General features: G+C 41.3%; 1 protein-coding gene across 2 annotated transcripts in view; it reads right to left on the bottom strand.

Annotated features, from left to right (window-relative positions):
• Positions 1-2,792: 2,792 nt before the first annotated feature.
• Positions 2,793-27,207, bottom strand: part of CHD1 (chromodomain helicase DNA binding protein 1) — a 61,647-nt gene continuing 37,232 nt past the window's right edge. The window contains exons 14-36 of one of the 2 annotated variants that reach the window (XM_083151732.1): positions 26,485-26,673; positions 26,087-26,249; positions 24,248-24,400; positions 24,078-24,149; positions 23,747-23,896; positions 22,993-23,141; positions 22,797-22,893; positions 22,608-22,703; positions 19,905-20,078; positions 18,804-18,964; positions 18,113-18,154; positions 16,254-16,381; positions 15,080-15,218; positions 13,891-14,041; positions 12,850-12,972; positions 11,466-11,609; positions 9,093-9,344; positions 8,067-8,204; positions 6,880-7,058; positions 5,640-5,736; positions 5,437-5,488; positions 4,906-5,116; positions 2,793-4,300 (exon numbers count right to left, since the gene is read on the bottom strand). In XM_083151732.1, coding sequence (XP_083007858.1) covers positions 3,943-4,300; positions 4,906-5,116; positions 5,437-5,488; positions 5,640-5,736; positions 6,880-7,058; positions 8,067-8,204; positions 9,093-9,344; positions 11,466-11,609; positions 12,850-12,972; positions 13,891-14,041; positions 15,080-15,218; positions 16,254-16,381; positions 18,113-18,154; positions 18,804-18,964; positions 19,905-20,078; positions 22,608-22,703; positions 22,797-22,893; positions 22,993-23,141; positions 23,747-23,896; positions 24,078-24,149; positions 24,248-24,400; positions 26,087-26,249; positions 26,485-26,673 — 3,418 coding nt within the window. In that variant the 3' untranslated portion in view covers positions 2,793-3,942. The remainder of the gene's footprint in view (positions 4,301-4,905; positions 5,117-5,436; positions 5,489-5,639; positions 5,737-6,879; positions 7,059-8,066; positions 8,205-9,092; positions 9,345-11,465; positions 11,610-12,849; positions 12,973-13,890; positions 14,042-15,079; positions 15,219-16,253; positions 16,382-18,112; positions 18,155-18,803; positions 18,965-19,904; positions 20,079-22,607; positions 22,704-22,796; positions 22,894-22,992; positions 23,142-23,746; positions 23,897-24,077; positions 24,150-24,247; positions 24,401-26,086; positions 26,250-26,484; positions 26,674-27,207) is intronic. The other variant, XM_083151731.1, reaches the window with a different exon arrangement.

Below are 27,207 nucleotides of genomic sequence, written 5' to 3'. Positions count from 1 at the left end.
GGTAATATCTGAATGACTGATTTGGTCAGTTTTCTGTCATTTACTGGAGGAGCCTCAGCACATGCTCTATGTGTGTAGGCCCCATAAGTGTTACAACAAGTGTATCGCCTGATAAAAGTGGTACTGGCACACTCATTTTTCTCTTCTTTTCTACATGTGTATTGGCCTAAAGTACAGGAGGCTTTAATCAGGCCCTAGTATTATTACTCTTATTATGGTTAGAAAACACGTTATATTCCTTGGCATCAGCCTGTCTACATATTGCCCAACTATATGCACTAATATTTCCAGGATGCGGTTCAGTCACATGGCATGTTAAGGTTAGATACACATCTCATTTGTGTACAGAATGCAGTAGCCTTCCACATTAGACCTCCATTGAACAGACAGATATTACTCCATCCTTTTACTACTGGTTATATTTTCATGCTTCCTGCGTGATACCTGTTCAGTCTGTTGTTTTTGCACAGATTGGAAAAATCATTCAGTGGTTTATGAATTGCATATGGATGTGCAACAGGATAGTAAATAGCAATATTTTCGTAATTCACTGGCAGATTTGCACAGGGCAGGTTTTCTGTCTGTCTGGTGGCTAACCACTCACAGCTGCAAATGTACAGATAAGCAATCAGGTCTGAATGAGGCCCTTTATCAGGTAAGTATGCTGTCCCTAAAAACCTTTTCAAGTTTTAAGATGTTTTGTTGTCGCAGCTGCTGCAGGGAAGGTGTAGACAGGCACTGGAGGTTGGCAAAAAGTATAGGCTGAAGAATTGGAGGACCATCAGGATATAAGCAACTACACAAAGCCTGTTAAAATATGGTGTGTCCCCAACAGGGATAGATAGATACGGTGGAAGAGTTTTGTTGACTTCTTCATAATCGCAAAGAATGACTTTGAGAGCCCAAGGGTGTCTGAGTATCATTGTTACAACAGGTTGACTGGAATGTTGGTACTTCAGAGTCGCAGCCAGGGGAGCGATTGAGCATTCTCTGTATGTACTGTGGGTACTACTTGCCAATTGCACAAAGAACAGTAGGAGGTAGGAGAATGGGTGGAACCTGATTAGTTTTTTTAGGTAAAGGAGGTGGCGATTTAAAAGTAATTCAGTCATGCACACCTCCTACTGAAATTTAACAGGTCAGTACAGTAAGTCTTCAGAGCATGGTAGAAAGCAATTCCCAGCCAGTTTACTAAAAGTGTTACCCATTTAACTATGTAGAAAGGCAGAACTTGCTGGTTTTCAGTTGCAGATTAGGTGTTAGATTGTTTAGTGTCAAAACTTTAAATACATTAACAATTTGCCAACTGTTACTTTAGTCAAAATAGAGGCGCATTTGGGAGCATGTGTGAACGATTCTGCATGCTCGAGTCTCAGCATCTTCCCAATATTGGATGTTCCAAACAAAGTTCCAGCTTAGCATGTGTCTTAACTCTGGGGTGGAATGTGTGGGACAGTGCATTATTAACATTTTGTTAGGTGGACTAAAGATAGAAGGTAGAAATGGCCTAGAACTGTGGCTTTTTTTTTTGATGGACTTTAAAGGGGAAAGAATCTGGCCAGATAAAGTCAATGGGTCTGATGTCATTCACCTTAGTATATTTTAATAAAAGTTAAATTGCAGAGAAAACCCTATCAAAAACTTTGATGACTAAAGCATTGTTTTGGTTAATCAGGGCCCCTCAAGTAAGGGTTACAGCACATACACACATTTAGGCTAGAGGCTGCTAATTCTGGTTCTATGGGGGGGGGGGGGGGGGGGGGGGGGGACGACGACACAAGGGTGAATCCTTTACTACATGGAAGCCCCTTCTTGGCCCAAATGACCAGGTAAGTGATTTCTTTCTTAGGAGAGCAAAAGGTCAAATGGCACGGGATCCAGGATATGTGCTGGCATTAGGGTGGCCAATCCCGGGATCGGCGGGATCCTGGTACTTGGGCCCCCAAAACGCCAGGATTTCAATCCCGGGATTAGACTGCGCATGCGCAATCTAATGCCGGGCAGCGTCTGAACACCAGCTCAGATGCTGCCCGGCTTCTCCCGGTACCCGGCAGAGCAGCACTGGCGCAGCGTGACGAGATCAGAGGTCACGCTGCGCAGGCAGGCAGGTCACGCCCGGCAGTATGAAGCTGTCCACCCAGCAACCCGGCAGTATAAGCTGCCCACCCGGCAGTATGAAGCTGACCGCCCACCCAGCCGCACCTGCAAATGTAAGTAAATGCGGGGCAGCCAGGGCGTTTTATTATTAGGAAAGCCAATCCCGGGAATCCCGGCATTGAGCATTTTTCAATCCTGATTCCCGGGATTGAAAAAATGCCCGCGATTGGCTTCCCTAGCTGGCATATTTTGGGTTTCCTTTCCTTTTATTTTTTAAGGTGGTTTTAGCTGAGGTCTGTGTGTACTGGCCTCAGATAAAGCTGCCATGATATGAAATGGTGCAAGTTGAGTTGGCTTCTGCCATTATATACAAAGCCTTCTGGGTTATCTTTATTTTATACTATTTAACAATGAAGCCGTGACCTCAACATTTGGCTGCATATGAGGTATTCATTTTAGTGTTCTATTTTCGTGTACTATTCCAAAAGACAAAAGGTTATGTTTTTCAATAATTTAGTCATATCATGCCACCAACCATTATGTGACTTCTAAGCGGTCTACATATAATAATAATAATTAAAAAAAATTAGTAACTCAGCAGAATGATCATTCACAAGCAAATATGCAGAACAAAGCAGAAAGTTCAGTTACTCCAGAAAGTTTTTTTTTTTTTTTTTTTATACTTTAATTTTCCATATATAGAAGAAATCTATATACAATCAGTGTGCATTTAAACAGTTTATAAAGTCAATCAGTTTACTGGAAATCATACTGGCTGCATAGCACATTTGACATTATTGCCCATTTCTTAAAAAAGGGAACACAAATGGATTGACAATAAAATTTTGGCTGGTTTGGACAATAAATCTCGTATGTATATCAAGATGCCCGGTATTAAAAACAAAAACTAATGTCAACGCTTTCCGGCTGCATAAAATGTCTTAAATTTTACCCACACATTTAAAACACAACACTGACACTGCTTAAAATAAAAAAACAAATAATCCTATTAAGTGTAAAGTGGAACACTACATGACATAAGAATGGAATTAGTGTTCCCTTTCCCCAGTTTTTGTTTGTTTTGTACATTCTGAACATTAATTCCATCAAAACTAATAAAAACCAAAAAGACATAATGAATATACATATATCCATACTTGACGAGAAGGCCTGAGTTGGTGGGGAAAGGAACAGTCAAAGAAAGCCTGAGAAAGGAAGAAATGTCCATTTAATTAATTTACAACAATTTACAGCAGTTTTGCTTTGTATAAAAAAAAAAATATTACAATTGATCACAAAAAAAAAAAAAAAACAAAAAAAAACTGGCTATCTTACAGGTTTAGGTACATGATTTAAATATTCAAGCATATGACGAGAAGCGGCAAGGTGGTTGCAGTGTACAATGTAAACAAATAGCTTTGGAAAGTGAACAAAGTTCTTGACAGCATTTCCCAGACAATAAAAAACCTCTTCATTTACTTGTCAACAAGATCATCGGTCAACACAAAAGATAATAATTCAAAGTTCAAAGAAATCTGTTTTTTTGTTGTTGTAATTTTTCTTTTTTTTGTTAAAACGCAGTCAAAATGGGCAGTGCTGAGGTCTCCGAAATAGTAAACATCTATTTCTTTTTTTATTTTTAAAAATGCCACGTTTGCAGCACAGTGCAGCATATACCTTAAATACAAAAATATTCTCTGATCTGTTGTGATACTAGACCTTGCATTCAGGAAAGTAGTGAAGTCCGCTCTTGGCAGATACAGTCCATTTCTTTCAAGTCATGTAAGGCAATCACTGTGATAATTTTACTGTATATGGCTAATGTCCTGGACTGCAATCCTAGTGTTATGTTTTGCGTCCACTCCATATATGTTCCGGAGTACTTTTGGGATCGGATGAACACTCAAAGGGCGATCTACGACCCAAAGGAGATCTGGAGTCGTAAGGAGACCTCTGATCCAATGGTGATCTTGGCCCACTACTAGAAGCTCTATGGTCCATCTGCCAGTCTGAATGGTACCGGTAATCCCTGGATTTATGATGACTGTAGTCTGAGCTAGACCGGTGATCCGGATGCAATCGGTGGTCGGAATGGGATCGATGATCTGAGAGGGATCTGTCTTTTGTATTTCCTTCCATGTTTGACCTATGATCTCTGTTTCTGTGGTCATCTAATTTTCTGTGTTTGCTTTCATTGTGGTACCTACAACAGAAACACCAAATTATTCTACTGCATTTAAAACCCCAATTTATTAGTTACATACAACACTCCTCGTTTCCACCTCGCTGGGTTTTTCCAGCGAGGTGGAAACGGGTAATGCGGCCGTCAAAACTTTGAGGCTCGCAGTTAAATGCCACAATCCTCATTGTCCTCTGAAGGCGATGGAGTCCCCCAGAACATTGACTAGGGCGAGCAGCCGGCACGGGGGTTAAACGGCAAGAATGCCTTGTTTTCAGCGATCCCCACTAAAAATAAGCCACCCTCACCGCAGACACCCCTTTGCTGGCGGCATGGAATACCGCCCAATGTATCACCAAATGTAACGCTCTCTGTATTCACCAGTCAACCAATCATCATCTCTATAGGAAATTACAGAATATTTATAAGACTAAATAATCAGTCTGGAACTGAAAGCAGAAGGAAGTGATGACATCAAAGACAGCAGGTGTATTATAGATTCTAGCTAGTATCTTCTGAAGGTGCTAGATAAATAATTTGAATCTTATTGGTTGCTATGGGCAACAAACCCATATCTAAAAACCTATATATAAATATATATATCCAAGAATGATTTGATCGGAACTTACCTGTCCTGTTTGTAGTGATGATCCCAGTCTCTATGGTCTTTACCATTGCTGAAGCTGGAATACGGCCTTTTCCTGGGGTCACCCTTTTTATAAGCATCACTATGGTGTCTGTCCTTGGGGTGATCATGGTACTGTGATAAATGCCTGTCAGAGGAGTAACTGTCTCTGCTGCTATCGTCATGGTTTGTGTTTTCTTTTAACCTATCTATATCTGAAAAGCAAGCGACAGTGCCCATTAAAGAAGGAAATCATAACAATTCAATGACAAAGGCCTTATAAGTGACACACCGACACCAACATTTGGCCAGTGTGCCACATAAGTCTCCAATTATTATATGTTGGCAAAGCACAAGGCCAGCATGCAATCTATGCCAATGAGTGTTAAAGAAAATAGCTGCACATAGGCCTCTATACCCCACACAGGCGGAACATTGCACTAGAAACAAACCAAAACTCATAATTGAAAGTCGTTATCTTGTAATATTCAATACAACAGAAGGAATACATAGATAAATTGAGCAATTTGTTTACCAGGATGTCGAATGATTGTGTTCATACTGCTGCTAATGTTCTGGTCATTGTGCTGTTCGTCAACGGAAGTAAAAAAAAAAAAAAAAAAAGGAAAATAAATAAATGAATGAGCGACCAGCAGCCTAAGAAATTGTTACAGCAATTGTCTCATAAGAAATATTCTTTATTACTACGGACAAGGACATAAACTAGGCTATAATTACCTGAGCTTCCTGCCGTTTCTTTATGGCATGTTTGTACAGTTTGTGCAGTTTCCGTGCATCAAATTCAGTAAATTTGGATACAAAAATCCACAGGTTCCTAAACACAGAGGAAAGGTGAGGATAGTGACTACAGAAACTACTCAGAACAAAAAACAATGCCCGTCTATTAACATCTACAAGAGCAAATACAAGTATTTAGTCTGGTGATACCTTTAAACCAAAAATACAAGCCCAGACGTATGCAAGGATGGAAGCGATTAAGGAAAACTCCCACATACACTGTCTTAATACACAATACTTAGGAATTAATGTGAGTGGGACTAGGTAATTGATGCTAATTTCATATTATTTGGGTACTTTGCGGCTTTTCTTTCTGTAAATCTTCTAGTGGTTAGTCTGTCACCACAGGAGAGATGCGAGTGCTACACTCACCAACGCTCAGTGGGAGTTCTATAGTTGGTCGACAGGGAAAATGGCAACCCTGGAAGAATAAAATCCCTCAAAAAATGAAAAAAAAAAAAAAAAAAAAAAAAATCCCCAAAAAAAGAATGTTGACCTTTTCATGTGTCAACCCTAGCCATGTTTACACTGTGCTTGTATCGACCTTACGACCATAATGGACCATATGGTATTGGCCTATTGACTGTTGAACTACAAACGGTCTATCAGCCATCCATATACCATGCTCAATAGCTGCAGCCTCTTCAGCACACATGTGATTAAGCTCTTAACGTTCTACATGTAAATATTTGGGGGTCTTCGGTAATTGTTCCTTAGCTTCAACCAGTTAACAGTGAAGACATTACTTATATTTATTAATAAAACAACATTTATATAGCACCCGCATATTACGCAGCACAGAATATTCAATTCATCCTCAGCCCTTGCCCCAGTGGAGTATACAATCTATACTCCTTATCATAGGGACATAAAAGTGTTAATATTTGGTCAGCTGACCATGTCGCTATGGTTTTGGAGTGTTCAGAAAGAAAACCTTAAGGAAAAAAGTATCTACAAGTTAACCCATGCCATACAACGGGATTATACAGTTATGAAGTTACAATTCAAAACCTTTGGAGACCAACAGACAGAGTACATCAAGGAGTGTGCTCAGAACTGAAGATTGAAAGACTATGAAATAAGGCACAGTCAGATCCCAGCCATAACATGTAGAACATTTCTGCTTAAACAGCTGCCAAGTATGTAAAAGGTTTATATAGACAACGCGCACACTACTTACTTCCTCCATTGCTTTATTTGTTCAGGGTTTCCATACTCTTTTAAGCACTCTGTTATGTGATCCCCAATTTTAATCAGGCACTGCCTGGTGTGTTCAAGCTGCTCCCTCTCAGACAGTCCTTTTTCTGGTCGGTCCAGCTGCTTTAATGCAGCTTTCACCGGTCTCATTCTTTCTTTACACTAGAAGATTTAAAAAAAAAAAGAAATAGTGTAAATGGTCAGATTCTATTACAGACTTTATTCAAATATGACAATGTGCTGCAATGCCACAAGTGTGCACTTCTTATTGGTTAATCTGACAGACTGCTTCAGCAATGCATCAGACTTCATATTAAGCCCTATAGTGAGTGTCAAAGAGCCACAAATGGCTATTTCAGGGTTGAATCCCCTTACTTACTTGAAAAAAAAAAATGAGGTTTTCTTATGAACCAATTTGGTCTCTAGGAACACTTCTTATTTATATGGCCTCAGATCCAAGATCCACCGTGTAGAATGCTGCATCGCAGGGGTCTTTAAACTATTTTGCTCTGGGACCCCCAGACGACAATAAAAATAATGACAGGACCCCAGCAAGTTACTGCAGAAGGTCATCTCATCACATCACATGTGTAGCTAGCAGACAGCACATACATGGCAGCATTGTGGAGGCACAAAATGATCCGAGGGGTCTCAAATAACAGACCATTCAACAGATTCACTCCTTGAATCACTGACTGAGATTAGAAAAGTCATCAGCCTGATGGTCAGCAACATGGAGTCGCGACCCCATGCTGAGAAGGTCGGGACCCACTTTGGGAACCGCTGCTGTATGGGATGGTTGCTTTTTACTGTGCACCATGTAACAGGTCTCCTCCAAGCTTATAAAATGCTATTTCATAGCAATGCTTACAAGCAAGGAAGAACTCCTAAGGACTAATGAAATGTCAGACCATCAATTTCATCAGGAATTAGTGACATCACTGTGACACGGTTTTGTAAGCTGAACCAATATTACTACATGCCCTGGTAACATGCTGCATGTTAAAAATGCCTGTGTGTAGGTTACAATGTTCTTCCCACTGCCCTGAGGACATTGCATTCAACTGGTACAACCTACATGTCAGCAGCTGTCAATAGACCGCAAACGTAACACCCACGCAGAGAGAAATAGACTGCGTATAGGTTGAAAAACACGTTGATGAAACTTACAACACTGAACGTCTTCTGATCAAGTTCTTCCGCCTCCTCAGATATTGGAACAGGGTCGCTACTAGCAGTTATGTGAACCGGGGTTTCCGCTGCAATGTTTTTCTTCGGTTTCTCCTTATCCGCTTTTACATCGTTTACCTACCAAATAATGGAAAAAGAAATGGTCAGAAAATGTAATTGTACGCCTAAAAATAAGGTGGACGGACTGAAATGCTGCAAACTGTAACCTCTGCAGAGTCACGATTGATTAATTGGGCAGAGATGTAAAATATTTAGATAGCCCCTAAAGCATTCCTCTGATAAGCCCACAGACAATCAGTATGTATTACGTTATTGTGTATGGCTGTGGCAGCAAGCAGGAGCTTTTGGTGAAAAGACACAAATTCCCAGTGACCGCTTTATAGGGTATAAAATGTCTGTATGAATGTATGCAAAACATGTCCTATACTTAAGAGACTATGGGCCTGATGCAAAGAAGTACCTGATGGTGTTTGCTATTGTGTATGACATAGCTCACACTTGAGATCAGTGGCCATTTCAGGGTGGAGACTGGGAGGTGTCCTTAAGAAACACAAGAAGTAGTTTCAGGGACACTGCAGCATTCCCAATAGAAAAATCTACTGCTTCAGAAGCCGCGTTTTACTGGGTTTGAGGAGAGTAACTAGAGTAGACCCTGGGATACTGCAACTGTAAATCATGTGATGCTGGAGTGTTTACATTCTTCATCATAACTGTGCAGACCATGGAGCCTGAAAGTGAACATATCAGCACTCATACCCTCCCATCCAATGGTGGAGCATAGAAGAGGGATTTGCATATTTCCTCAAGCTCTAAGGAGAGGGCAGCTGCATCTATTGACAAGGACCCATTGAAGACCTTGTGATTTAGGTTACTGCTCTGGGAGAGCATGAATAAACAGTATAACTGCCTACTGCGAACAATGAAATGTTATTTCCTTTGGTGTAAAGCACATAAACCAAACATAACGTGTCCTGCACATTTCGGCTATCAGAATGGTTTAGTCACCTTTTCCTCCTTGACTTCTTTTTCTTTAACTGGTTCTTTAACTTTTGTTTCCTTTTTCTCCTTCTCCTTTGATTCTTTTTCATCTTTCTTTTCTTCCCGATCTTTCTTTTCTTTCTTTACCTCCTTCTTGAGCTCTTTAGTTTCCTTCTTGTCATCGGGCTCCTTTTTTATAGTTATTTCAGGATCTGGATCAGGATTCTCTTTCTCGGCTTTAGATTTTTTACTGTTTGTTTTCACAGAAGCATCTTCCTCCTATAATAAAAGCAATAACATTAAGCGGACACTTACAGCCAATGAATTCAAGAGACGATGCCCAGAAAAGCCTGCTTTGCATTAGTTTTGCTATGTGGCCATGCTGAAACTGATGCAAGGCATGCTGGGATGTGTAGTTCACTAACATCTGGAGGGCCGGTGTTGCCCAGTCCTGCACTAGTAGGAGGTATCACATGTAGTACTGCGCATGATATACCCCGCTAATTCACCCAGCGACTCCCGGGCAGCTGGATCGCATACTATACATCGTATGTGGTCCTTTTTCATACAATGTATTGTATGCGATGCCAGCAAGTGTTGTGATAAATATTCATGGTAGCCCGTCTGATCTGCAATTTCGATGCGAGGTGCAAGGGAACATACCTCACATTGCAATAACAGGACCTGCAATATGACACCCTTTATGCGACCTGTCGTAACAATGCATCAGAATCATGTAAAAAAGTGCCCATATTGCACTAGCGGATAGGACCTTTAGAGGTTTGTCAGTGCATTTACACTTGCGATGTCACTGCTCTATAATCAGATTTAGGGGGTATTCAATCCATTATTCCAACTGTGAGAACATCCCAACAGTCGGAATCCCGACGTTAAGGGCCCCATACATCAGCAATTAATTGTGACAATTTTCAGATATGGAGATGATTGCCACAATTAAATTTTAGATGTGTGGGCTCCCCCTTTTGGCAATCCCAATCAAAATTGGTGATTGCCAATCTGATTAAGCAATCGATTGCTTAATCAGATTTTTAAACATGCTTAATAATCTGGTATTATATGCGGATCTTTTTTATATGTGTAGGCATTCCCAATTCGTCTTCTTCATCTATTTACATTATGAACAGCTGAAATGACAATCGATTGGGCAATTTCCACATATGAAGATGCAATCTTTAGATGGAAAAATCTGCCGATCACTGAAATAAATCTGTAATGTGTGGGCAAAGTCAGATAGATTGTAGAATCCATTTATCTGGCCAAAAAATCCCTGTATCTGGAAATCCATTAATTGTGATTGCTGATGTATGGGGCCCATAACTCGACAGTTTGAATTCAATGTTCCGACTGCAGAGTGCCGGAAAGTCCATAAATAGTTGGAAAGGGCAAAGGATTGTCTGAAAATGGTCTTGAATTGTCATTAATGGCAGCATTGAATAGTTGAGTTCTTATATTTCCCCTGTTGGGAAATATCGTCACAGATTGAATACGATCCTAACATTCTCCGATTGAGTGCTTTCTCCATTACGCTACAAACACATTAGTAACGCTGCTTTGCCCAAAGGGGCAACATGGAGTACCCCTGCTTTTGTGACTGCAGTCATCTGACCCACCTCCTGAACAGGAGCCTTAGGGGTGTATTCAATGATTTTTGTGAGCTGTGACAGCAAGCAATGCTGACTGCTCGCTGTCACAGCTTGCACGGTCAGTATTCAACTGATCCCCCTGCACAGGCCGTTTCCCTGTCGCTAGATTTTTTGTAGCAAGGGGGAAACGGTGTGTGCAGGCGATAAATCAGTGGGATCCCTGCATTAGCCGCAAGCCTCGCTGTTTGGGGGAATCCTCATTGTCCTCTGACAGCGAGTATTCCCCCGGAATGTAGAACAGGGTGAGTGGCCGGCACGGGGATTAAACGGCGAGAGCCTCTTGTTTTCGGCAATCACCGCCATTTAATCCCCTCTCTGGCCGCATTGAATACGGGCCTTAATCTAGGGGCCGTACTCCCAATAAAAGCCACCACTCACAGGGAACGCTACCTACTAATCACATAGTGGCAAACAGTCCCAGAGGCAGTGTTTTCTCCCCTTTGGACTTTAACAATAAACAAAAAAGGGTGTAACTATATGCATAGCGAGCCCTACAAGCTGGCCGGCTTGTTCATTTGTGTTCACACGCACAGAATTGCGATGCTGCACATCCGCAATAGACCTACTAACCAGCACAGGCAGAAGCAGTGTGTCTTATGTGCCAATACAAAGCTGAAAGTACTAGTAGTAAGATTTGATGGCACTAATTATTACACTTGAACTTATTAGTAAAAATATCCTAAACACAACACAGCGTTTATTGAAGTAGAATCCGTGAACCAAATGACACACTCACTTTTTCTTCTTCCTCCTCCTCCTCTTCCTCCTCTGACTTTTCCGAAGTAGGTGGCGAAGATTCACTTTTTACTTCCTCTTCAATTTTCACAGGCTTCACTATTTTACTTTTCTTTGATCTGGCTTTTCTCCTCTTTGAATTACCCTGCAAAAAGGAAAGGATTACATTTTCAATATAAATGCTACACAGATGAGAAATGGAATTCTCGTGTCTCTTGTATACACAATTTTTGAAGACACTTCCACAGTATTGCTGCTTTCCCACTGCAGACCCGTTTTAAGTTACAGGTAATCTTAAACGGTATTTAGCATTCCCACTGCAGCAGATTACAGTTTTAAATGCCATTTAAGTACCATTCCCATTGCAGGTAAAACGTTTTAGCTCTTCAAAACGTTTTTACAGCACAAATGAGTGCCTGTGACTTTAATGGGCTTTTCAGGGTTAAAAAGGTGCACACCTACAGTTGTTTTCACATAATAAAAGGAGGGGGAGGGGCCAGTGGTGCGTACAAATCCCGCAGCCGTCAACATTTGTGCTATGTGTCGGCTCAATTTAACCCATGGTGGACAGTAAAATATACATTGCTGGCCAGTGCCAGCTATGTATATATTACTGCCTAATAACTAAATCATTGGTGCCCAGTGGTGCCTGTAATAAATAGATTGCTGGCATGTGCCAGCAATCTATATATTACTGGCTTAGGATTCTCATTGGTGCCCAGTGGTTCCAGAAATATATAGATTGCTGGCATGTGCCAGCAATCTATATATTACTGGCTTAGGATTCTCATTGGTGCCCAGTGGTTCCAGAAATATATAGATTGCTGGCATGTGCCAGCAATCTATATATTACTGGCTTACAAAATAAAACATTGGTGGCCAGTGCTGCTCCGTGTGGAGCAGGACGGAGGGAGGCGGGGCATGTGGCCGGACCCGGCCAGCGTCGCTAACGGCATCCAGCCGCAGCAGCAGCCAGCCGGACACAGCGGGGCAGCGTGGACAAGTGAGTATGACAGGAGGGGGCGTACCGCCGGGCTGAAAGTGGTTAATCTTTCAGCCCAGCAGCGTACACACACGGAGATGATGGCTGAAAAAATCAGCCATCATCTCTACCGTTTAAGATGCATTCCCATTGCCTCTTAAACGGTAGATTACCGTGTAAAACCCTGCTCTGAAAACGGGTTGAAATACCGTTTAACTTTAAACGGTATTTCAACTCTGGCGCTTTCCCACTGCAGCCTTAAACGGTATTTTGCCCTCAAAAATCAGCAAAATACCGTTTTAAGGCTGCAGTGGGAAAGGGGCATATGGGGCAGTCATTAGGAAAGTTAAGTGAAAAACAATAGGAAACATTTGTTGTCATTTTCATATTTAGAATAACTTACACCACCAGAAAGTCGTTGTGCTTCTTTTTTTGCAAGGTCCTTGCTAAGCAATTTAATGAGGTAGTCAGCTCTGGTCTGTAACTGCTTAGCCTGGGGCTTCTTGTCCGGATCATCTGGTAATATCTAAAGGGCGGTAAAAACATATACTGCATTTTCTTTTTCTCATATTACAATAATACACTTGGTTAACAAAGTAGTACATTTTATAGAACGATATTATATAGGAGATGGTATTTCCAACCAAAAAAAAAAAGAACACATTCAAATGTATTTATTACAGTATCTTATATAGCGCAGCATATTCCTGTTGCACTTTACACTAGGAGACTGTGATACAACAAACTGGGTATTTAAGACAGTCAAAGGCAAATGAGCTAGTTAGTCTATACCCATAGTAATAAGTGAATCCCCAGTATCCCACATGGATGATAGAAATATATATGAGGCGGGATCCAGCCTATGGGTAAAAATGCGTTAAGTCGTTGTGAACAATACATCGATACTAGCAAAGTGTCGACATCCTAATAGGTGACATAAAAAGGTTGACATGAGTTTATCTGTAAATAGGACACGGTAAAGTGTGCCCAAAGCAGTGCTCAAATGTACCAGTTGACAAAAATAAGGGTGAAAAACATGTGAACCTTTTCACAAGTTGACCATTTCCGTGTAGAACTTATTGCCATGTCAACCTGATTTATGTCGACCTAGACACTGGTGATTATAGGATCCACACCCAGCTTGGCACAATGCACACACAATAACATCTTGGGGGTCAGAGGTGAGAGAGGAGTAAAGGGCTGGATAATCCTAGGACTACCCTACTGCCTAACTTACATTATGTAAGGCATACCAGAGATGCAGTACATGGTGGAGGCTTGTTAGCATAGCCCTGGTAAGCGGCAAAAGCATTTATCTAAAAATGTGAAAAATCCGAACCAAACTGTGTGTGGGGACAAAAGCCCAATGTAGTCACCACATTGCAGCACAACAGAAAACAGAATTCTGCACAGACAAACCATTAAAATATCATTAAGAATATACCTTTTGTGTTAGGTTGAGGTCAGGATCCATCTTGATCATCTCCCAGCTGCCATAGCCATATTCATATATTCCAATCAAAAGGTTTGAATCATCTTCCTTGGTCCAGTCAATATCAAAATGTGCTGCTTTTGTATGGCATGGAACAACATACCTGGAATGTGTGCAAAAGAGAACATAAAACAAGTTCCAAAACGTTCCCCACTGTATTAAAGAATTTTAAGCACCAATTTATAAAACAGGTGGCTGGAGAATGAAATGGTCATAAAAAAAAAAAGAAATAGTCTTCAAGGCTGAACAGGTCACAATGCAGCTTATATATTGTCCGTCTGGAAGCAGGACTTTATGTACAAGATAATTCCATCACCCGTGTTTAAGGTGTTTGTCCAGTTCTGTTATTACTACTAGTATTTATGGCCTGTCTGATATTTACATCAACCACTGCACTTCTAAATGGGATCACTATTGCATGCCTACTGAAACCGCAGGTTAGCAAGCACTCTAATTAATGACCCACTGCACAAGGTTAATCATACTGCGTATAAATTCCTTAAAGCTGTGTACACATGGAGAGATTGCTGAGTGTCTCTTTATCATCAGCGACAAAAACGAGACACTCTGCCGGGGGAAGCTGCTGGTTGTCGGGAAGCTGCTGCATGCTCCTGCAACCACTTCAGCGCTAGTCACGGGAGCGCGCTCCCAGCGACCCCCACACACACACGGATATGGTAGCTCAGCTATTATATCCCAGGTGAGTCATGCTGAAATCACCCCGTGTGTACAGGGCTTAACAGTTACACATGCTGTATGTTTATAACTGCATCCCTATGTAAGTTACAGATTTATTTAAAAACAATTCTAGAAGGCTTTAGGTCTGAATTGCCTTTATTAAAGAAAATAAAAAATGGCATCAATCTACATGCATGACTTCAACTGCAGTAACCCATTACTCTCTTCTCCCTGGGTCAAGAATAATTAGGCTTTAAAAGATAGAACTGATGATGAATAATAACGGTTACAAGAACAATAACCTATCCATGGAGCACTGCCTAATGGAATGCAATCTGTAATCACTAAGCAGCTGCACTGTAAAACACAAACGGTCAGCAGTTTGGACATCAAACTGGATGCTCCTTTTGGAATAATTCACTGTAAGTGACAAACCAGGAACACAGTCTAGAGCGTTACCCACCTTTTCCTTTCCTCTGGATCTGAAGGGATAGATCTGTGCAGTGGAAGCAGCTCCTCTTCATGAGAGCTGACCAGCTTTGCATTAACCTGTACTCCTGAGATTCGGAAGGTCGGCCCTTTCATTTTTCCTCGCCTCCCACCTTGGATTAAACACACAGCTCTTACTAACCAGCATTTTTTACAGTATAATTAAAAGAAGTCAGTAGGACACTTTATTAGAAGCAGAGTATATATTCTACCTAAACACTGCATTGAGGAACACCTAAAAGGAATGATCATTTAATGTGTATAGTTATGGCGTCATTAGGTCGACAGTGTCTAGGTCAGCATGGTAGACAATGAATAAGTCAACATGATAAACAGCAACACGGCAAAAAGTCGACATGAGTTTCTCATGATTTTTTTTTTAAACTGACTTAACACTTTACCATCCCAGTGGGCATAGAGGGAGACTAAAATAGTGTACCAAGCGCAGCGAAGCACCATGGCCAAAACAAGGTGAGCGCAGAGTACACTTATACGGTGTCCATGTCGTTATACACCAAAAAGACTTTTCCGATGTCGACATTTTGCTTATATTGACCTTTTGACCATGTTGACACTTTCCATGCGTAATGACTGTTGATCTGACAATCCATACCTAGGGCATCTAAATGCCATGTTACATAAGAAAACCTTTAACCTCTTTTTCTAACCAAGAGAATGTACCCTTGAAAAGGCCAATTTATTTTTCTAAAGAGGGGGAGCACCCACCTCCCCCTCTCAAACAAGGGTGGCACTTAGTAAGCTGTTGTCATTGTGGGGTCGCCAGAGCATGTACGGACCTCTCACTTACATACTACAGGTAATACTGACTGGTGATTGCAGGCAAGAACTACTAGACGACTGCATCATATGAAATACGGCACCCACCAAATGATGTAGGTATCCTTGATTTTATTGATATGCCAGGTTTGGGGGGGGATGTTTTGTCTGATGATCATAAAGTTCACCAGGGAGCACAACCATGCCTTGCTATAAACTCCACTAAGGTACGGACTAATGTGAATATTTAAAGGTTTTCTTAAAAATCCTATATCTCATGCAGGTGTTATATAAATCATCTTAGTCGACAATAGCGGTCAAAATATATACATTCGATGTTCATTTGTATACAAACCAATTATTGTACACACCTGTCCTTTCATTTCCAGAACAATCTTTTAATGCTTTAATACAGCCGTTGTGTATTAATTCTCCAAGCCTTCGGAGATCGGTTTCCGATTTATCTACTAGCTCTGCATCACGAGCTATTGCATCTAACCTGCAACAAAGTTTGTCAGACTTCAGCTTCACTACTTATGATTTAGCCATTAACGGTCAATTAAACAGGGCCATCCTGCTACAAGTAACAATGAATATTTTTTTCCCCATCACTTTACCAAAAAATTACAAATTTCCTGTTTTAAATGTGGATTATAAAAAAAGATGTTTTTACACATTTATATGTGAAAACAGAATATTTATGTTCATGTTAAATCCATTGGGGAACAGTAGGTTATAGAGGTCCATCCTAGATTCTATTTAAAATGTTAAAACAAAGACAGTACAGGACCCGAAACAAGACCCTCAGCTCTAGTAAAAGCCTGATTGATTATCCTAGCAATAGTCTTCTAGTATCCTAGCAATAGTATGAAGAACATACCCCCAACTTAACCAGTTTAGGCACCAACATAATGGAAACGGTTATGTGTTAGTCTCTGCATGATTTTTATTGGCTATTGCAGTCACACATAACAGACTTAGGGCCAGATGTATCAAGCTTCAAAAAGTGATAAAATGGAGTGATAAACAACCAGCCAAAACAGCTACTAACTGCCATGTCACAGGCTGGGTTTGAAAAATGACAGGTAGGAGCTGATTGGCTGGTTGTTTATCACTTTCCACTTTATCCCTTGATACATCTGGCCCAGAGAGGACAGCCTAGATCTTTTTCCCTCAACCTCCATACCTCTTGGTCTCTAGGTATCTCTCAGTCACTCTATCCCTTCTACCTCTCTGTCTAGTTATCTCGCCTTCCTTCCTGCTATACCTCAATTCCTCTAGATCTTGCTTCCCTCATCTCTAGTTCTATATATAGGCTTAATATACTAACCCTTTTAACTGAGACACTAGTGAAGTACACAGGTTACATGGCTGCCTGATTTCAAGCTTGTATTTCACTTTATTTTAATCAGCAACAGAACGTGTGTAATCCATGAGCTTCCCAGTTTAAAAGGTAGTATGGTAAATAAAATATGGATACACTTCTTCAAAAACAAGAACATACATAATACATCTATTGTACAGTCTTTAAAAAAGGCTTTAATTAGTCTTGTAATATAGAAAGCAATGGCCAAAACATTTATTGCTGTAATGTATGGTACACACCAGAACGATTTGGCCTCGATTCCCCCAATTTTCGATAAATGTATGTAAATTGAGCATGTATTGGCATGTTTTAGATCAGATTCCGATCTGTGTCCCCGCTGGTCGTTTGGTCATTTTGCAGATCCTACCTGCTGCAGTCAGGATTAGAAAACGACCCAGGCAACTAGGTACAGATTGAGATCGGATCAGAATCAGCTCAGATGCAGATTGTGTGCTCCAGCAGATCGTGCGACCTCACGAACATGATCGTTATGGTGTGTACCTAGTATTAGACTACCTAACTTCAAAACTAGTCAGTTTTCAAATCTCCCTATTGAGTTTATTTTATTGTATTTGCCATAATTCCACTTTCTTCTGTCAATTTAACAGGACAACTCTCACTTCCAACAAAAATTTGGAAGTGATTAATGGCAAATGAGGTTGCCAAAACGGGTCAAAAACCAGACAAATGTGGTGGCAGACAACTCAGTAAATTTGGTGAAACTGCACAAGAAAAATCAGTGTCTAGCTTACACACTGTGCTAGGCAAAATTAACAATAACTACTGAATACTGTAAAAGGCTATTTCTATTTGAAACCCCAACAAACATTTTGTATGCTAACTACAAATGGAGTGCACAATTACCTTTCCAGAGGTCCGCCAAATTTTTTGAAACTTTTAATAAACCTACAAAAAGGATAAGGAAAATAAAGGTTACAAAATGTAATTGGCATCCAGTATTTCAGATGTAAGAGCAATATTGGCACTGCATTCAAAAATACAGGAGAAGCCAGACCTACAGACACTCACACAGAAGGTTCATAAAGCAAAGAGACATATAGGATGAACTCCCTTTCCCAGCTGCAATGCTAAAGGGGTTTAACCCCTGCGTCGGCCGCTCACCCCATTCTACGTTCCAGGGGGCGAGGCTTGCGGCTAATGCAGGGAGCCCGCTGCATTTAGCCATGAGCCTCTCTGTTTTAGCAGCCACACACGCCCTTTTCCCATTGCTACAGAAACCTAGCGAGGTAGAAACGGCCCGTGCAGGGCGTAAGTTGAAAACGGACTGGAGCACTGCCCGCTGCTCAAGTCATTGAATGTACCCCAAAGAGGTAATGGGAAGAGTTTATCAGTTATTGCTTCCCATTACACTTCTCTTTAGGGGTGAAATAGAACCATCCGTCTCTGTGCACTTACTACTTTTTAAAGTCAAAACAAAAGCAACAATTTTTTTTTTATAAATACAGTAGTCCCGTTTTATTTTATTCTATTTCCTTCACCAAATAAACTGCATTTCAAGACAAAGAGCTTAGCAATGTTTACTAAAATAATATACCTCCGGATCTCTGCATCGCTGAAGCCTTTAATATTTTCTCTTGGGATTGTCCTCGGTCTACCTCGTTTCTTGGGTTTTCTATCAGAACCTGAATCGCTGTCATCAGATCCAGAATACCGTCTGTTTCTACTCCGTCTACCTTCACTTCCATTAAAGCTTGCCTAAGAATCACATTTTGCATAATAAATTCTGCTAGCCAGCCAAATAAACATATGAATACAGTAACTGAAATGAACAAGTATCCAGAGTTGAACAAAGTCAAACATTGTATGGACAATAACGTTACCTCACATGCAGCACATGTTGGGGGACATGCAATATTATCAGTGCAGTATACCCTGCATCAACAAATATTGCAGTAATGTCAATAGGCAGCCTTAGCTCTGCCAGCGGCCCAACATAGGCTTCATTCTGAAGTACATCAGCGTGCACGGTCAATGATCGACCTATTACCAAACAGTCCCGATCCAACATAAATGTCCAGAGAATTTGCCAACAAAATAAACAGTAGCTGCACAAACCACCCATAGTTCCTGATATGGTGAAGGCTGTGATTATTCTCCATAACTATTGAGGAGACCATACTGTTGTATAATTGGCACCGTCTGCAAGTGTCTATTGGTCAATTAGACCTGGTAGAAATTGTCAGTATTAACAAGCTACGGATAAGTGAAACATTAAGGAAATCTGTAAACTCCTTCCAGCAACAGTGGGGTGTATTCAATTTGGCCGGCGAGGGGGTTAAACGGTGGAATTGCTGAAAACAAGCAATCCCCACGGGGGCCGCTTACCCTATTCAACGCGCCGGGGAAGTCCTTGCTGCCAGAGGACAGTGAGGATTCCCCCAAACAGCGAGGCTCATGGCTAATGCAGGGAACCCGCTGCATTTAGCCGCGAGTCTCGCTGTCTTACTGGTCGCAAAAACCTAGCGAGGGTGAAACGGCGTGTGCAGGGGGTCATTTGAATACTGACCCTGCGAGCTGTGACAGCGAGCAGGCAGCACTGCTCGCTGCCACAGCTAAGAGAAAGCATTGAATACACCCCAGTGTGCTAAAGCCCATCCTTTCAAAGTTCTAAGAAATGCAATCTTGTCGCACTCACCTGTTTTGCACAGTTGCGCATCCTAGGAAGCAAGTAGATTTCTTGAAGCTCTTTCTGCCTTTCTTCTTCCTCCATTTTTCTTCTCTGGTCTGTGGGAATAATCTGTTCCCAGGATTTTGAATTCCGATCAGGTTCTACAATATCATCTTCATCCATTGTTGAAAAGTTAGCAACCTTGAATAGCGGATAATAAAGATGAATGTTTGGAGTCAAAAATTCCACTTACAGAAATGATTATACAGATCTTTTTTTAAAACGGGATTTTAATTACCTACCGATACATTTTTCTCTTAGTCCATTAGGGACCATACTGGGGTTGCTTAGTACAATTGGGTATAGACAGTCAAAAGTAGCCAATGTACATAAAAACGTCTTCCCCCCTATGCCCCCACCCCCAGCTCAGCTTAGGAAAAATGTGCCCGAAGGAGGAAAACATACATACAGATGGAGCCGGGCTCTTCTTTGCAGGGGATGGCGATGGTGACGACATTCGCCATCCCCCGCCACCTGTATTTGTGCACGAGATGCGCGCGCGTCCCCTTACGACGGCATCCCGGGACCCGGGGTACCCCCTGCCCCCCCCCCCCCCCCCCCGGTCCGTCTCCCTGAAGCGGAGACGGACAGGGTCCTGTTGCCCCGGCGCGCGTCTCAGTCAGATGGCGAGCCGGGCATACCACGTTCTCCGAGGCAAATCTGGTGCTATCAAAATTGCCTCTAACCCCTACGGTCTGACCTTCCGGAGAACCTGTGGAACCTGATAAGGCCAATGGCTTGACAGCGCATCCACAGCTATCGCCTGAGGAACTCGGGTCCCACAACAGTACAGCGGGAGCTTCTTGTTGAGCCAAGAAGCCATGAGATCTATCTGCGGAAGCCCCATTGGTTCGCGATCTGCTGCAAAATCAGATGGTGTAAACTCCACTCCCCCAGGTGTAGATCGTGGCGACTGAGATAATCCACCTCCCAGTTCTCTACATCTGGGATGAACACAGCCGAAATTGCCGTAGTGTTGTCCGACTGGACCTGGAAGGGCTGATTCCGAAGTAGAATTTCCGCTTGAATGAGAGCATTGTATATCACCGGAAGCTACAATATGTGGCCCGGGAGAGATTACTCATGTTTCTGCCACCTGCCCTGGAACTGGAGTCCCTGAGTTACAGCACCCCATCCCCTCAGACTCGCGTCTGTCGCTGTCACAGCTTCATTATTAAATTAAATGAATAAAATAAACTCTCTGCATCCTCTCCTGAGGGCAACATTTTCTAAATTGAGCAGGGTGTGGGGGCATAGGGGAATGAAGCCAGGATACCCAGAAGTTTTTTATGTAAATTGGCTCCATTGGACCCAGTCTGTACCCCATTGTACTAAGCAACCCCAATATCCTTTATGGATGCTAAAGAAAGGAGTGTTTATCAGAAAAAAAAAAAATATATATATATATATATATATATATATATATATAATTTTACTGAAGATACTTTAAAAAGGTTGTAAAGATAGGTAAAGCAAATGTAATACCATTTTATGCAGGCTAGATTCCATAACATTTATTATCATTTACTTCTAGGTTCCATGATACTTTGTAGAGACAGAAAGCATCAACTTCCCAGAACATATGCTATGAAAGCTGTGATCATGCATCTCTTAGATCAGGCATGTCCAAAGTCCAGCCCGGGGGCCAATTACGACCCGTGCTGTCACTTCAAAGCAGCCCGCAGCCTCCAGCCTGAAGCAGGCAGAGCAGCAGATGCAGGACGCACAGCACAGGACACTAAAGGTGGGTACCCGGCGAGCACGGGTCCCTACCTTTAGTGCAGCAGTGAGGAGGTGCTGGACACCACAGTTAGATGTGTTTGGTGTCTTTTGGGTGAGTATGCGTCCAACCCCTGCTGCTACAATCGTATATCACCCTCATCCGCAATCACAGTGACAGCAGTGTGCGGGGAGGGGGGGCAGCAAGGGGGAAGCTTGCTCCCATAACATGTAGATGGGTGGAGGGCGGCAGCGGGAGCCCAAGCATCTGTCTCCTGTCCTTGCAGTGCCTGCTTTGCCTCTCCATCCTCTGGTTCACACAAGGGGCTGGTTAACATACAGAGAAGAGAGGGGGCAGGCAGGGAGACATACATTCAATGGGGGCAGAGTGGGGGACATACAGTGCAGGAGGGGCAGGCTGGGGGACAATGAATGGAAGCAGAGTGGGTGACATACAGTAAATGGCAGATATACAGTGAAGGAGGAGCAGGCTGGGGGACATACAGTGAATGGGGGCAGATTGGGGTACATACAGTGAAGGATATGCAGGCTTGGGGACATGCAGTGAATGGGGGCAGGCTGGGGAATATACAGTGAAGGGGCAGGCCGGGGGACAGAGTGAATGGGGCAGAGTGTGGGACCATTGTGATGTGATTAATGGTTCAAAGAACGTCAGGCTGAATGGTCGGCCCCCACACATTTTCACCTCATCAAATCTGGCCCTCATCACAAAATGTTTGTACACCCCTGTATTAGATGAAGACTATTAGGGAAATATGCGATAACAACACTCCTTTTGCAAGATGATAGCGCAGTACATATAGGAATGTTTATATATGAATATATCAATGGCATTAGCAACGGTTATAATTACCTCTAATCTTAGATTTCATGTTTATTTCCCATTGCTCTTTTAAGAAAAAAAAAAAAGAAAAAAATTCTAAGTAATACCTTAAACTGTGAAAGTAATTCGTCCCCCACAGTCAATGGTCCGCCTTCATTTTCACGAGTTTCTGCTCTTTTCAAAATTTCATCAATATCCATTTCCTTTTAAAATAAATAAGACACTTGAGTAATAAAAAGAAATAAAAAAAAACAAAGCTGATCGTAAAATCATTTTCTATACAAATGTATTCTTGCCTGGGGTTCTTCTTCCTCTCCTTCTGGTTCCTTAAAAAGCTCTTCTGCGCCAAACTTCAAAATAGCAGCCAGTTCTTCTTTGTTAAATGGCGTAGAGCTTTAAACAGAAGGAAAAGCCACTTCAATTTCAGGTTTGCACTAGCAAAACCGGCACATTGTAAAAAAAACAAAAAAACAAAAACAAATCTTTTTTTACCTAGATGGTGTTGATCCAGTGTGTAAAACAGTCTTTCCCGTGGTGTCCATTCTTTGAATTACAAGATGATCTAGCACCATTTTCTTCTTTGCTCTTTCAATAATTTCTTCTTCTACAGACCCTTTGGTGACCAAACGATAAATGTTCACCTAAACATAGCAGGTTTTATAGGTTATACAGTGATATAATTTACGCAACATGGTCTACAAGAGCACAAAACTGCTGTAAAACATTTAAAGTAAAAAAAAAAGAGTAACTTGCATGGTGAACACATTTGAAAGGAACAAATGTCACAAACAATTAAAATGCTGGTTGATATAAAGCTATTATAACAATGAATGGAGAGTGATATCGAGTCTGCCAATGCTCTACAGAAGGAAAGGGAACCTTTGCCTCTCTCCAGCTGTTGCTCCAGGTTTGCTATTTGACCATGCCCAAACAGTTGCAGGGCATGCTGGGATGCGTAGTTCAACAACTACTGGAAGACCAAAGGTCCCCTATTTCTGCTCTACAATCACCAATTTCAATAATCCCTATCAGTGTTTCAGCAGTTATCAGTATTGCAATCTCAAGTGGTACCCTAAAATGTGCCTGCTAAAGAAAACAAAGTGTCCTACAAATTATATTACAGTACTTGGCACATACCGAAATACACTGCAGATTCCTATGTGCATCACTTTACTTAGCAACATATGTTAATTCACACAAATGTGTTAAACTAGCTCCTTGAAAGAGATGTAAAAAGAAGATTTACTTGTTTCTTTTGCCCAATTCGGTGAGCTCTGGCTTGTGCCTGGAGATCATTCTGTGGATTCCAGTCTGAATCAAAGATGACAACAGTATCGGCTGAAGCAAGGTTTATTCCAAGACCACCCGCTCTGGTAGAAAGTAGAAAACAGAAGTCCTGTCCAAGGGAAATAAATACAAGGCTGCATTACAACTCATTAAGATGTAGGGATTTATCCTCATCTGTAGATTTTTCTAGAACACCTATTTTACTACAAGTTTACTAAAGGAAATAGCAAACAATACACACACCACACACATATACATAAAGACATTGTCAATGATGTGAACAAACTCACCTCTGATCCTTCAGCATTAAAATGATCCAGAGCCTGCTTTCTTATTTCTCCCTTAATGGAGCCATCTAACCGCTAAAAAAAAAAAAATATTCAGAAAATTTTCCGTAAAATAGCTAAAAACCTGCTGCGGTAAATATTCACCTCTTAAATACCTTTGTATGGTACCTTACCTGAAACATAAATTGCCGGGACTTTAAATATTCTGCAAGGATGTCCAGCATCCGCACCATTTGAGAAAAGATCAAGACTCTGTTGCCGCGCTCACGTAAACGTAGCAATAATTTGTCTAAAAGAATTAGCTTCCCGCTACTTCGGATTAAGTGCTGTTAAAGAAAAAAAAAAAGATTAAATCTTACAGTAAGACTCCTAACTACAGTACAAGCTTCGTTTCGTTTGCATTTACGCTCACATTCCTTGTGCGCCATACATTTTACCAATGCCCCTAATGGTTTAGGAGCCCTACTTGTTTTAGGACTTCCTTTACAGAAAGGGACATTTGTTAGTGGGGTCTTTTGTGTCACCTCCTTGTGTTAGTCACTAAGGGGGATATTCAATTACCGGCGAGCATCTCCCGTCAGGGGAGATGGCAGCCGGGCCCTATTCAATGCCGTCTTACTCGACAGCATTGAGCAAGGGATCTCGCAGAACGAGCCAGACTTCACAAGCAGTTGGGCTCGTTCTGCTGAGCCGGGACATTGAATCCCGCCTGCTTGTTCTCAGTCGAGCTGACCGAGAATGGCACTGGGTCGCGGCTGTCGAGCCAGCTCGACAGCCGTGACCCGCAGATTGAGTACCCCCCTAAGTGTGATTATAGTGACAGGTATGCAAAGACCAACAAAAAGAGTTTAGCCAGATAATTGGCAAGTATTCTGGTCGGTGGTGCTCCAAAGAGTCAAATATGTTCTGCATCGTAAAAAGAAGGAAACGCAGGTGCGTGGTGTTGTTTTTTTTATAACAGCCTAATAACGAATTAGGCCATTACAAAATATTTAACACCACACACCGTGTATTTCCTTTTTTTACTCCTTATTAGTACTATCACTAATACTATCTTGTTGCAATACAAAGACAAAAATGTGTAAACACCGAAGACATGACAATTAAATAATTTTTAATAATGACAATAAAAGTTACATTTTAATAGTAACAATGAATAAAAACCAGAGAAACCAACCAGAGTCTTGATTTAGATGAAAGGTGAAAATGTCTTTGGGCTAAATTTGAGATCCAAGCTCTAAAATTCTTGCAGCTATTGAGATATCTAAAATGAATGTAATCTTCTTCATAAGGAAAATGAACTGACTCCTAGCAAGCTCCACATTGCTAAATACTATAGACATGATTATTTATATGGTAAACAGTGGATAGAACAGCTATGCACTTATGGCAAAGTATGTAAAAATGAAATTAAAATATCCATATCTATGGAGAGAATATTACACCAGAGTGAAATACTCGCAAATGGAACTGTGCAAACTTTATCTCAAAAAGTAAAGACTAACTTGAAGACCGTAGGTATCATAGGATCTTCCAGCAAGACACGTTGCACGTCTAGAAATGTCCAACAGTGGCTAGCAAACAAGGCAAAGACTTTCAAGTACTTCCCCGGCCCCCTAGTTCCCCTGAATCAAACCCAACTGAACATCCCTACAGATCCACTGTAGCCACCCTCTAGTAGTCATGTGATGTATTACACATGGCTGTTACTCTAAAAGCCATAGTTTGGTATTGCTAGAATTAACATTTGCAGTCTGATAGGCAGAATCAGTGAACAAATAAAGAACATTCAATATTTCGGAATGCAATAATGTAAAGATTATATCAATCATGTTAAACCACAATATAAATAATCTCTGAAATAATATGTAATCTATAAAAACTAGGAGCTGAACCGGTTGGAGATCTTACCTGCAGTTTATCTCCAACACACACACTTATTATTATATACTTAGAATTTACTAAAACAAGAATCACCAGCATTGTGACACTTCAGAGCACATGCCTCTCACCTGTAAAGCTTCTTGTCTGTTGTAGAATTCATTATCTTCTGGTGGCTTAATGAGGTAGCAATGGTTACAACACTTTTTGAGCTCCATCATTACGTTCAAAAATCCTGAGGTACTGCCTTTAGAACCTTTGCTTAGGGCCTTGTAATTCCTTGTTAAAATCCACCTGTAGGAAGAAAGGTAACAGAACTGAAATGGTACAAATGTCTACACCCTTATCTGTACTCCCATATGACCGGTGAGGTGCACACAGGGAGAAAAGAGCCATTACAGATATTAAGAGCACATCTGACTAGCCAGCAACTACAAGAAAGGAATTCTTACATAGACCAAGCTTCGTGCATAGCATAGGTAATAGAAATTGCTAAGTGGTGTTATGTTTTAATGACTTTAGCACTCACTTGTAGTACTGTTTCTGTAAAGCACTCATTTCGATCCTCAAAATCTGTTCGACTTTTGCTGGTAAGGACTTTTCTACATCTTTTTTCACTCTCCTTAGAAGGAAGGGCTCAAGCTCTTTGTGAAGACTTGCATATCCATACTCTCTGCCTTTACCATGCTCCTCTTCAAAAACTTCCCAGGAGGAAAATCTATTAATAATAATAATGATGATGTTAATAATAATGAATACAAACAGCTTATACATTGAGTATTGGTTCAAGTGTCCAACTAAATGTCACAGGGTAAAATTTTGTAGAACAGACCAACAGTTCATCCAGCATTGTGACCACTTCTGAAACACACGCTTGCTTTATGGTCACAGTGATACATCTAGCCACCAACTACTGCTTTGGGGCTGTCCAACCTCATGATCACCACAAAGGAGCAAAAAGATATCAAGTCTTATGAAATGTAGAATTCTATCCACATGCATAAGGCCATTAAATATAGCCACATCTGAAGGCTCTACCATGGCCCAGAGCTGGAATCACAATCTGCTGGCTGAGATGAAACCAGGAAATTACCAGTTCCCCCTAGTTGTCCAGTAGCACACCAGATGAAGAGGTCCAGGGCTTGCTACGGATATCTTTTACATTCTTTTTAACGTAGTGAAGCCTGCACAGATCAACCTGCTTGCCCCACACATGCTAGCCTAATGCGGATCTATTGTTTGAGGAAAACCA

The sequence above is a fragment of the Crinia signifera genome, chromosome 1, assembly GCF_055691185.1.
Source record: "Crinia signifera chromosome 1, ASM5569118v1, whole genome shotgun sequence".
NCBI classification, from domain to species: Eukaryota; Metazoa; Chordata; class Amphibia; order Anura; family Myobatrachidae; genus Crinia; species Crinia signifera.
Note: the sequence above shows the minus strand (reverse complement) of the source record. Positions and strands in the feature narration are given on the sequence as shown.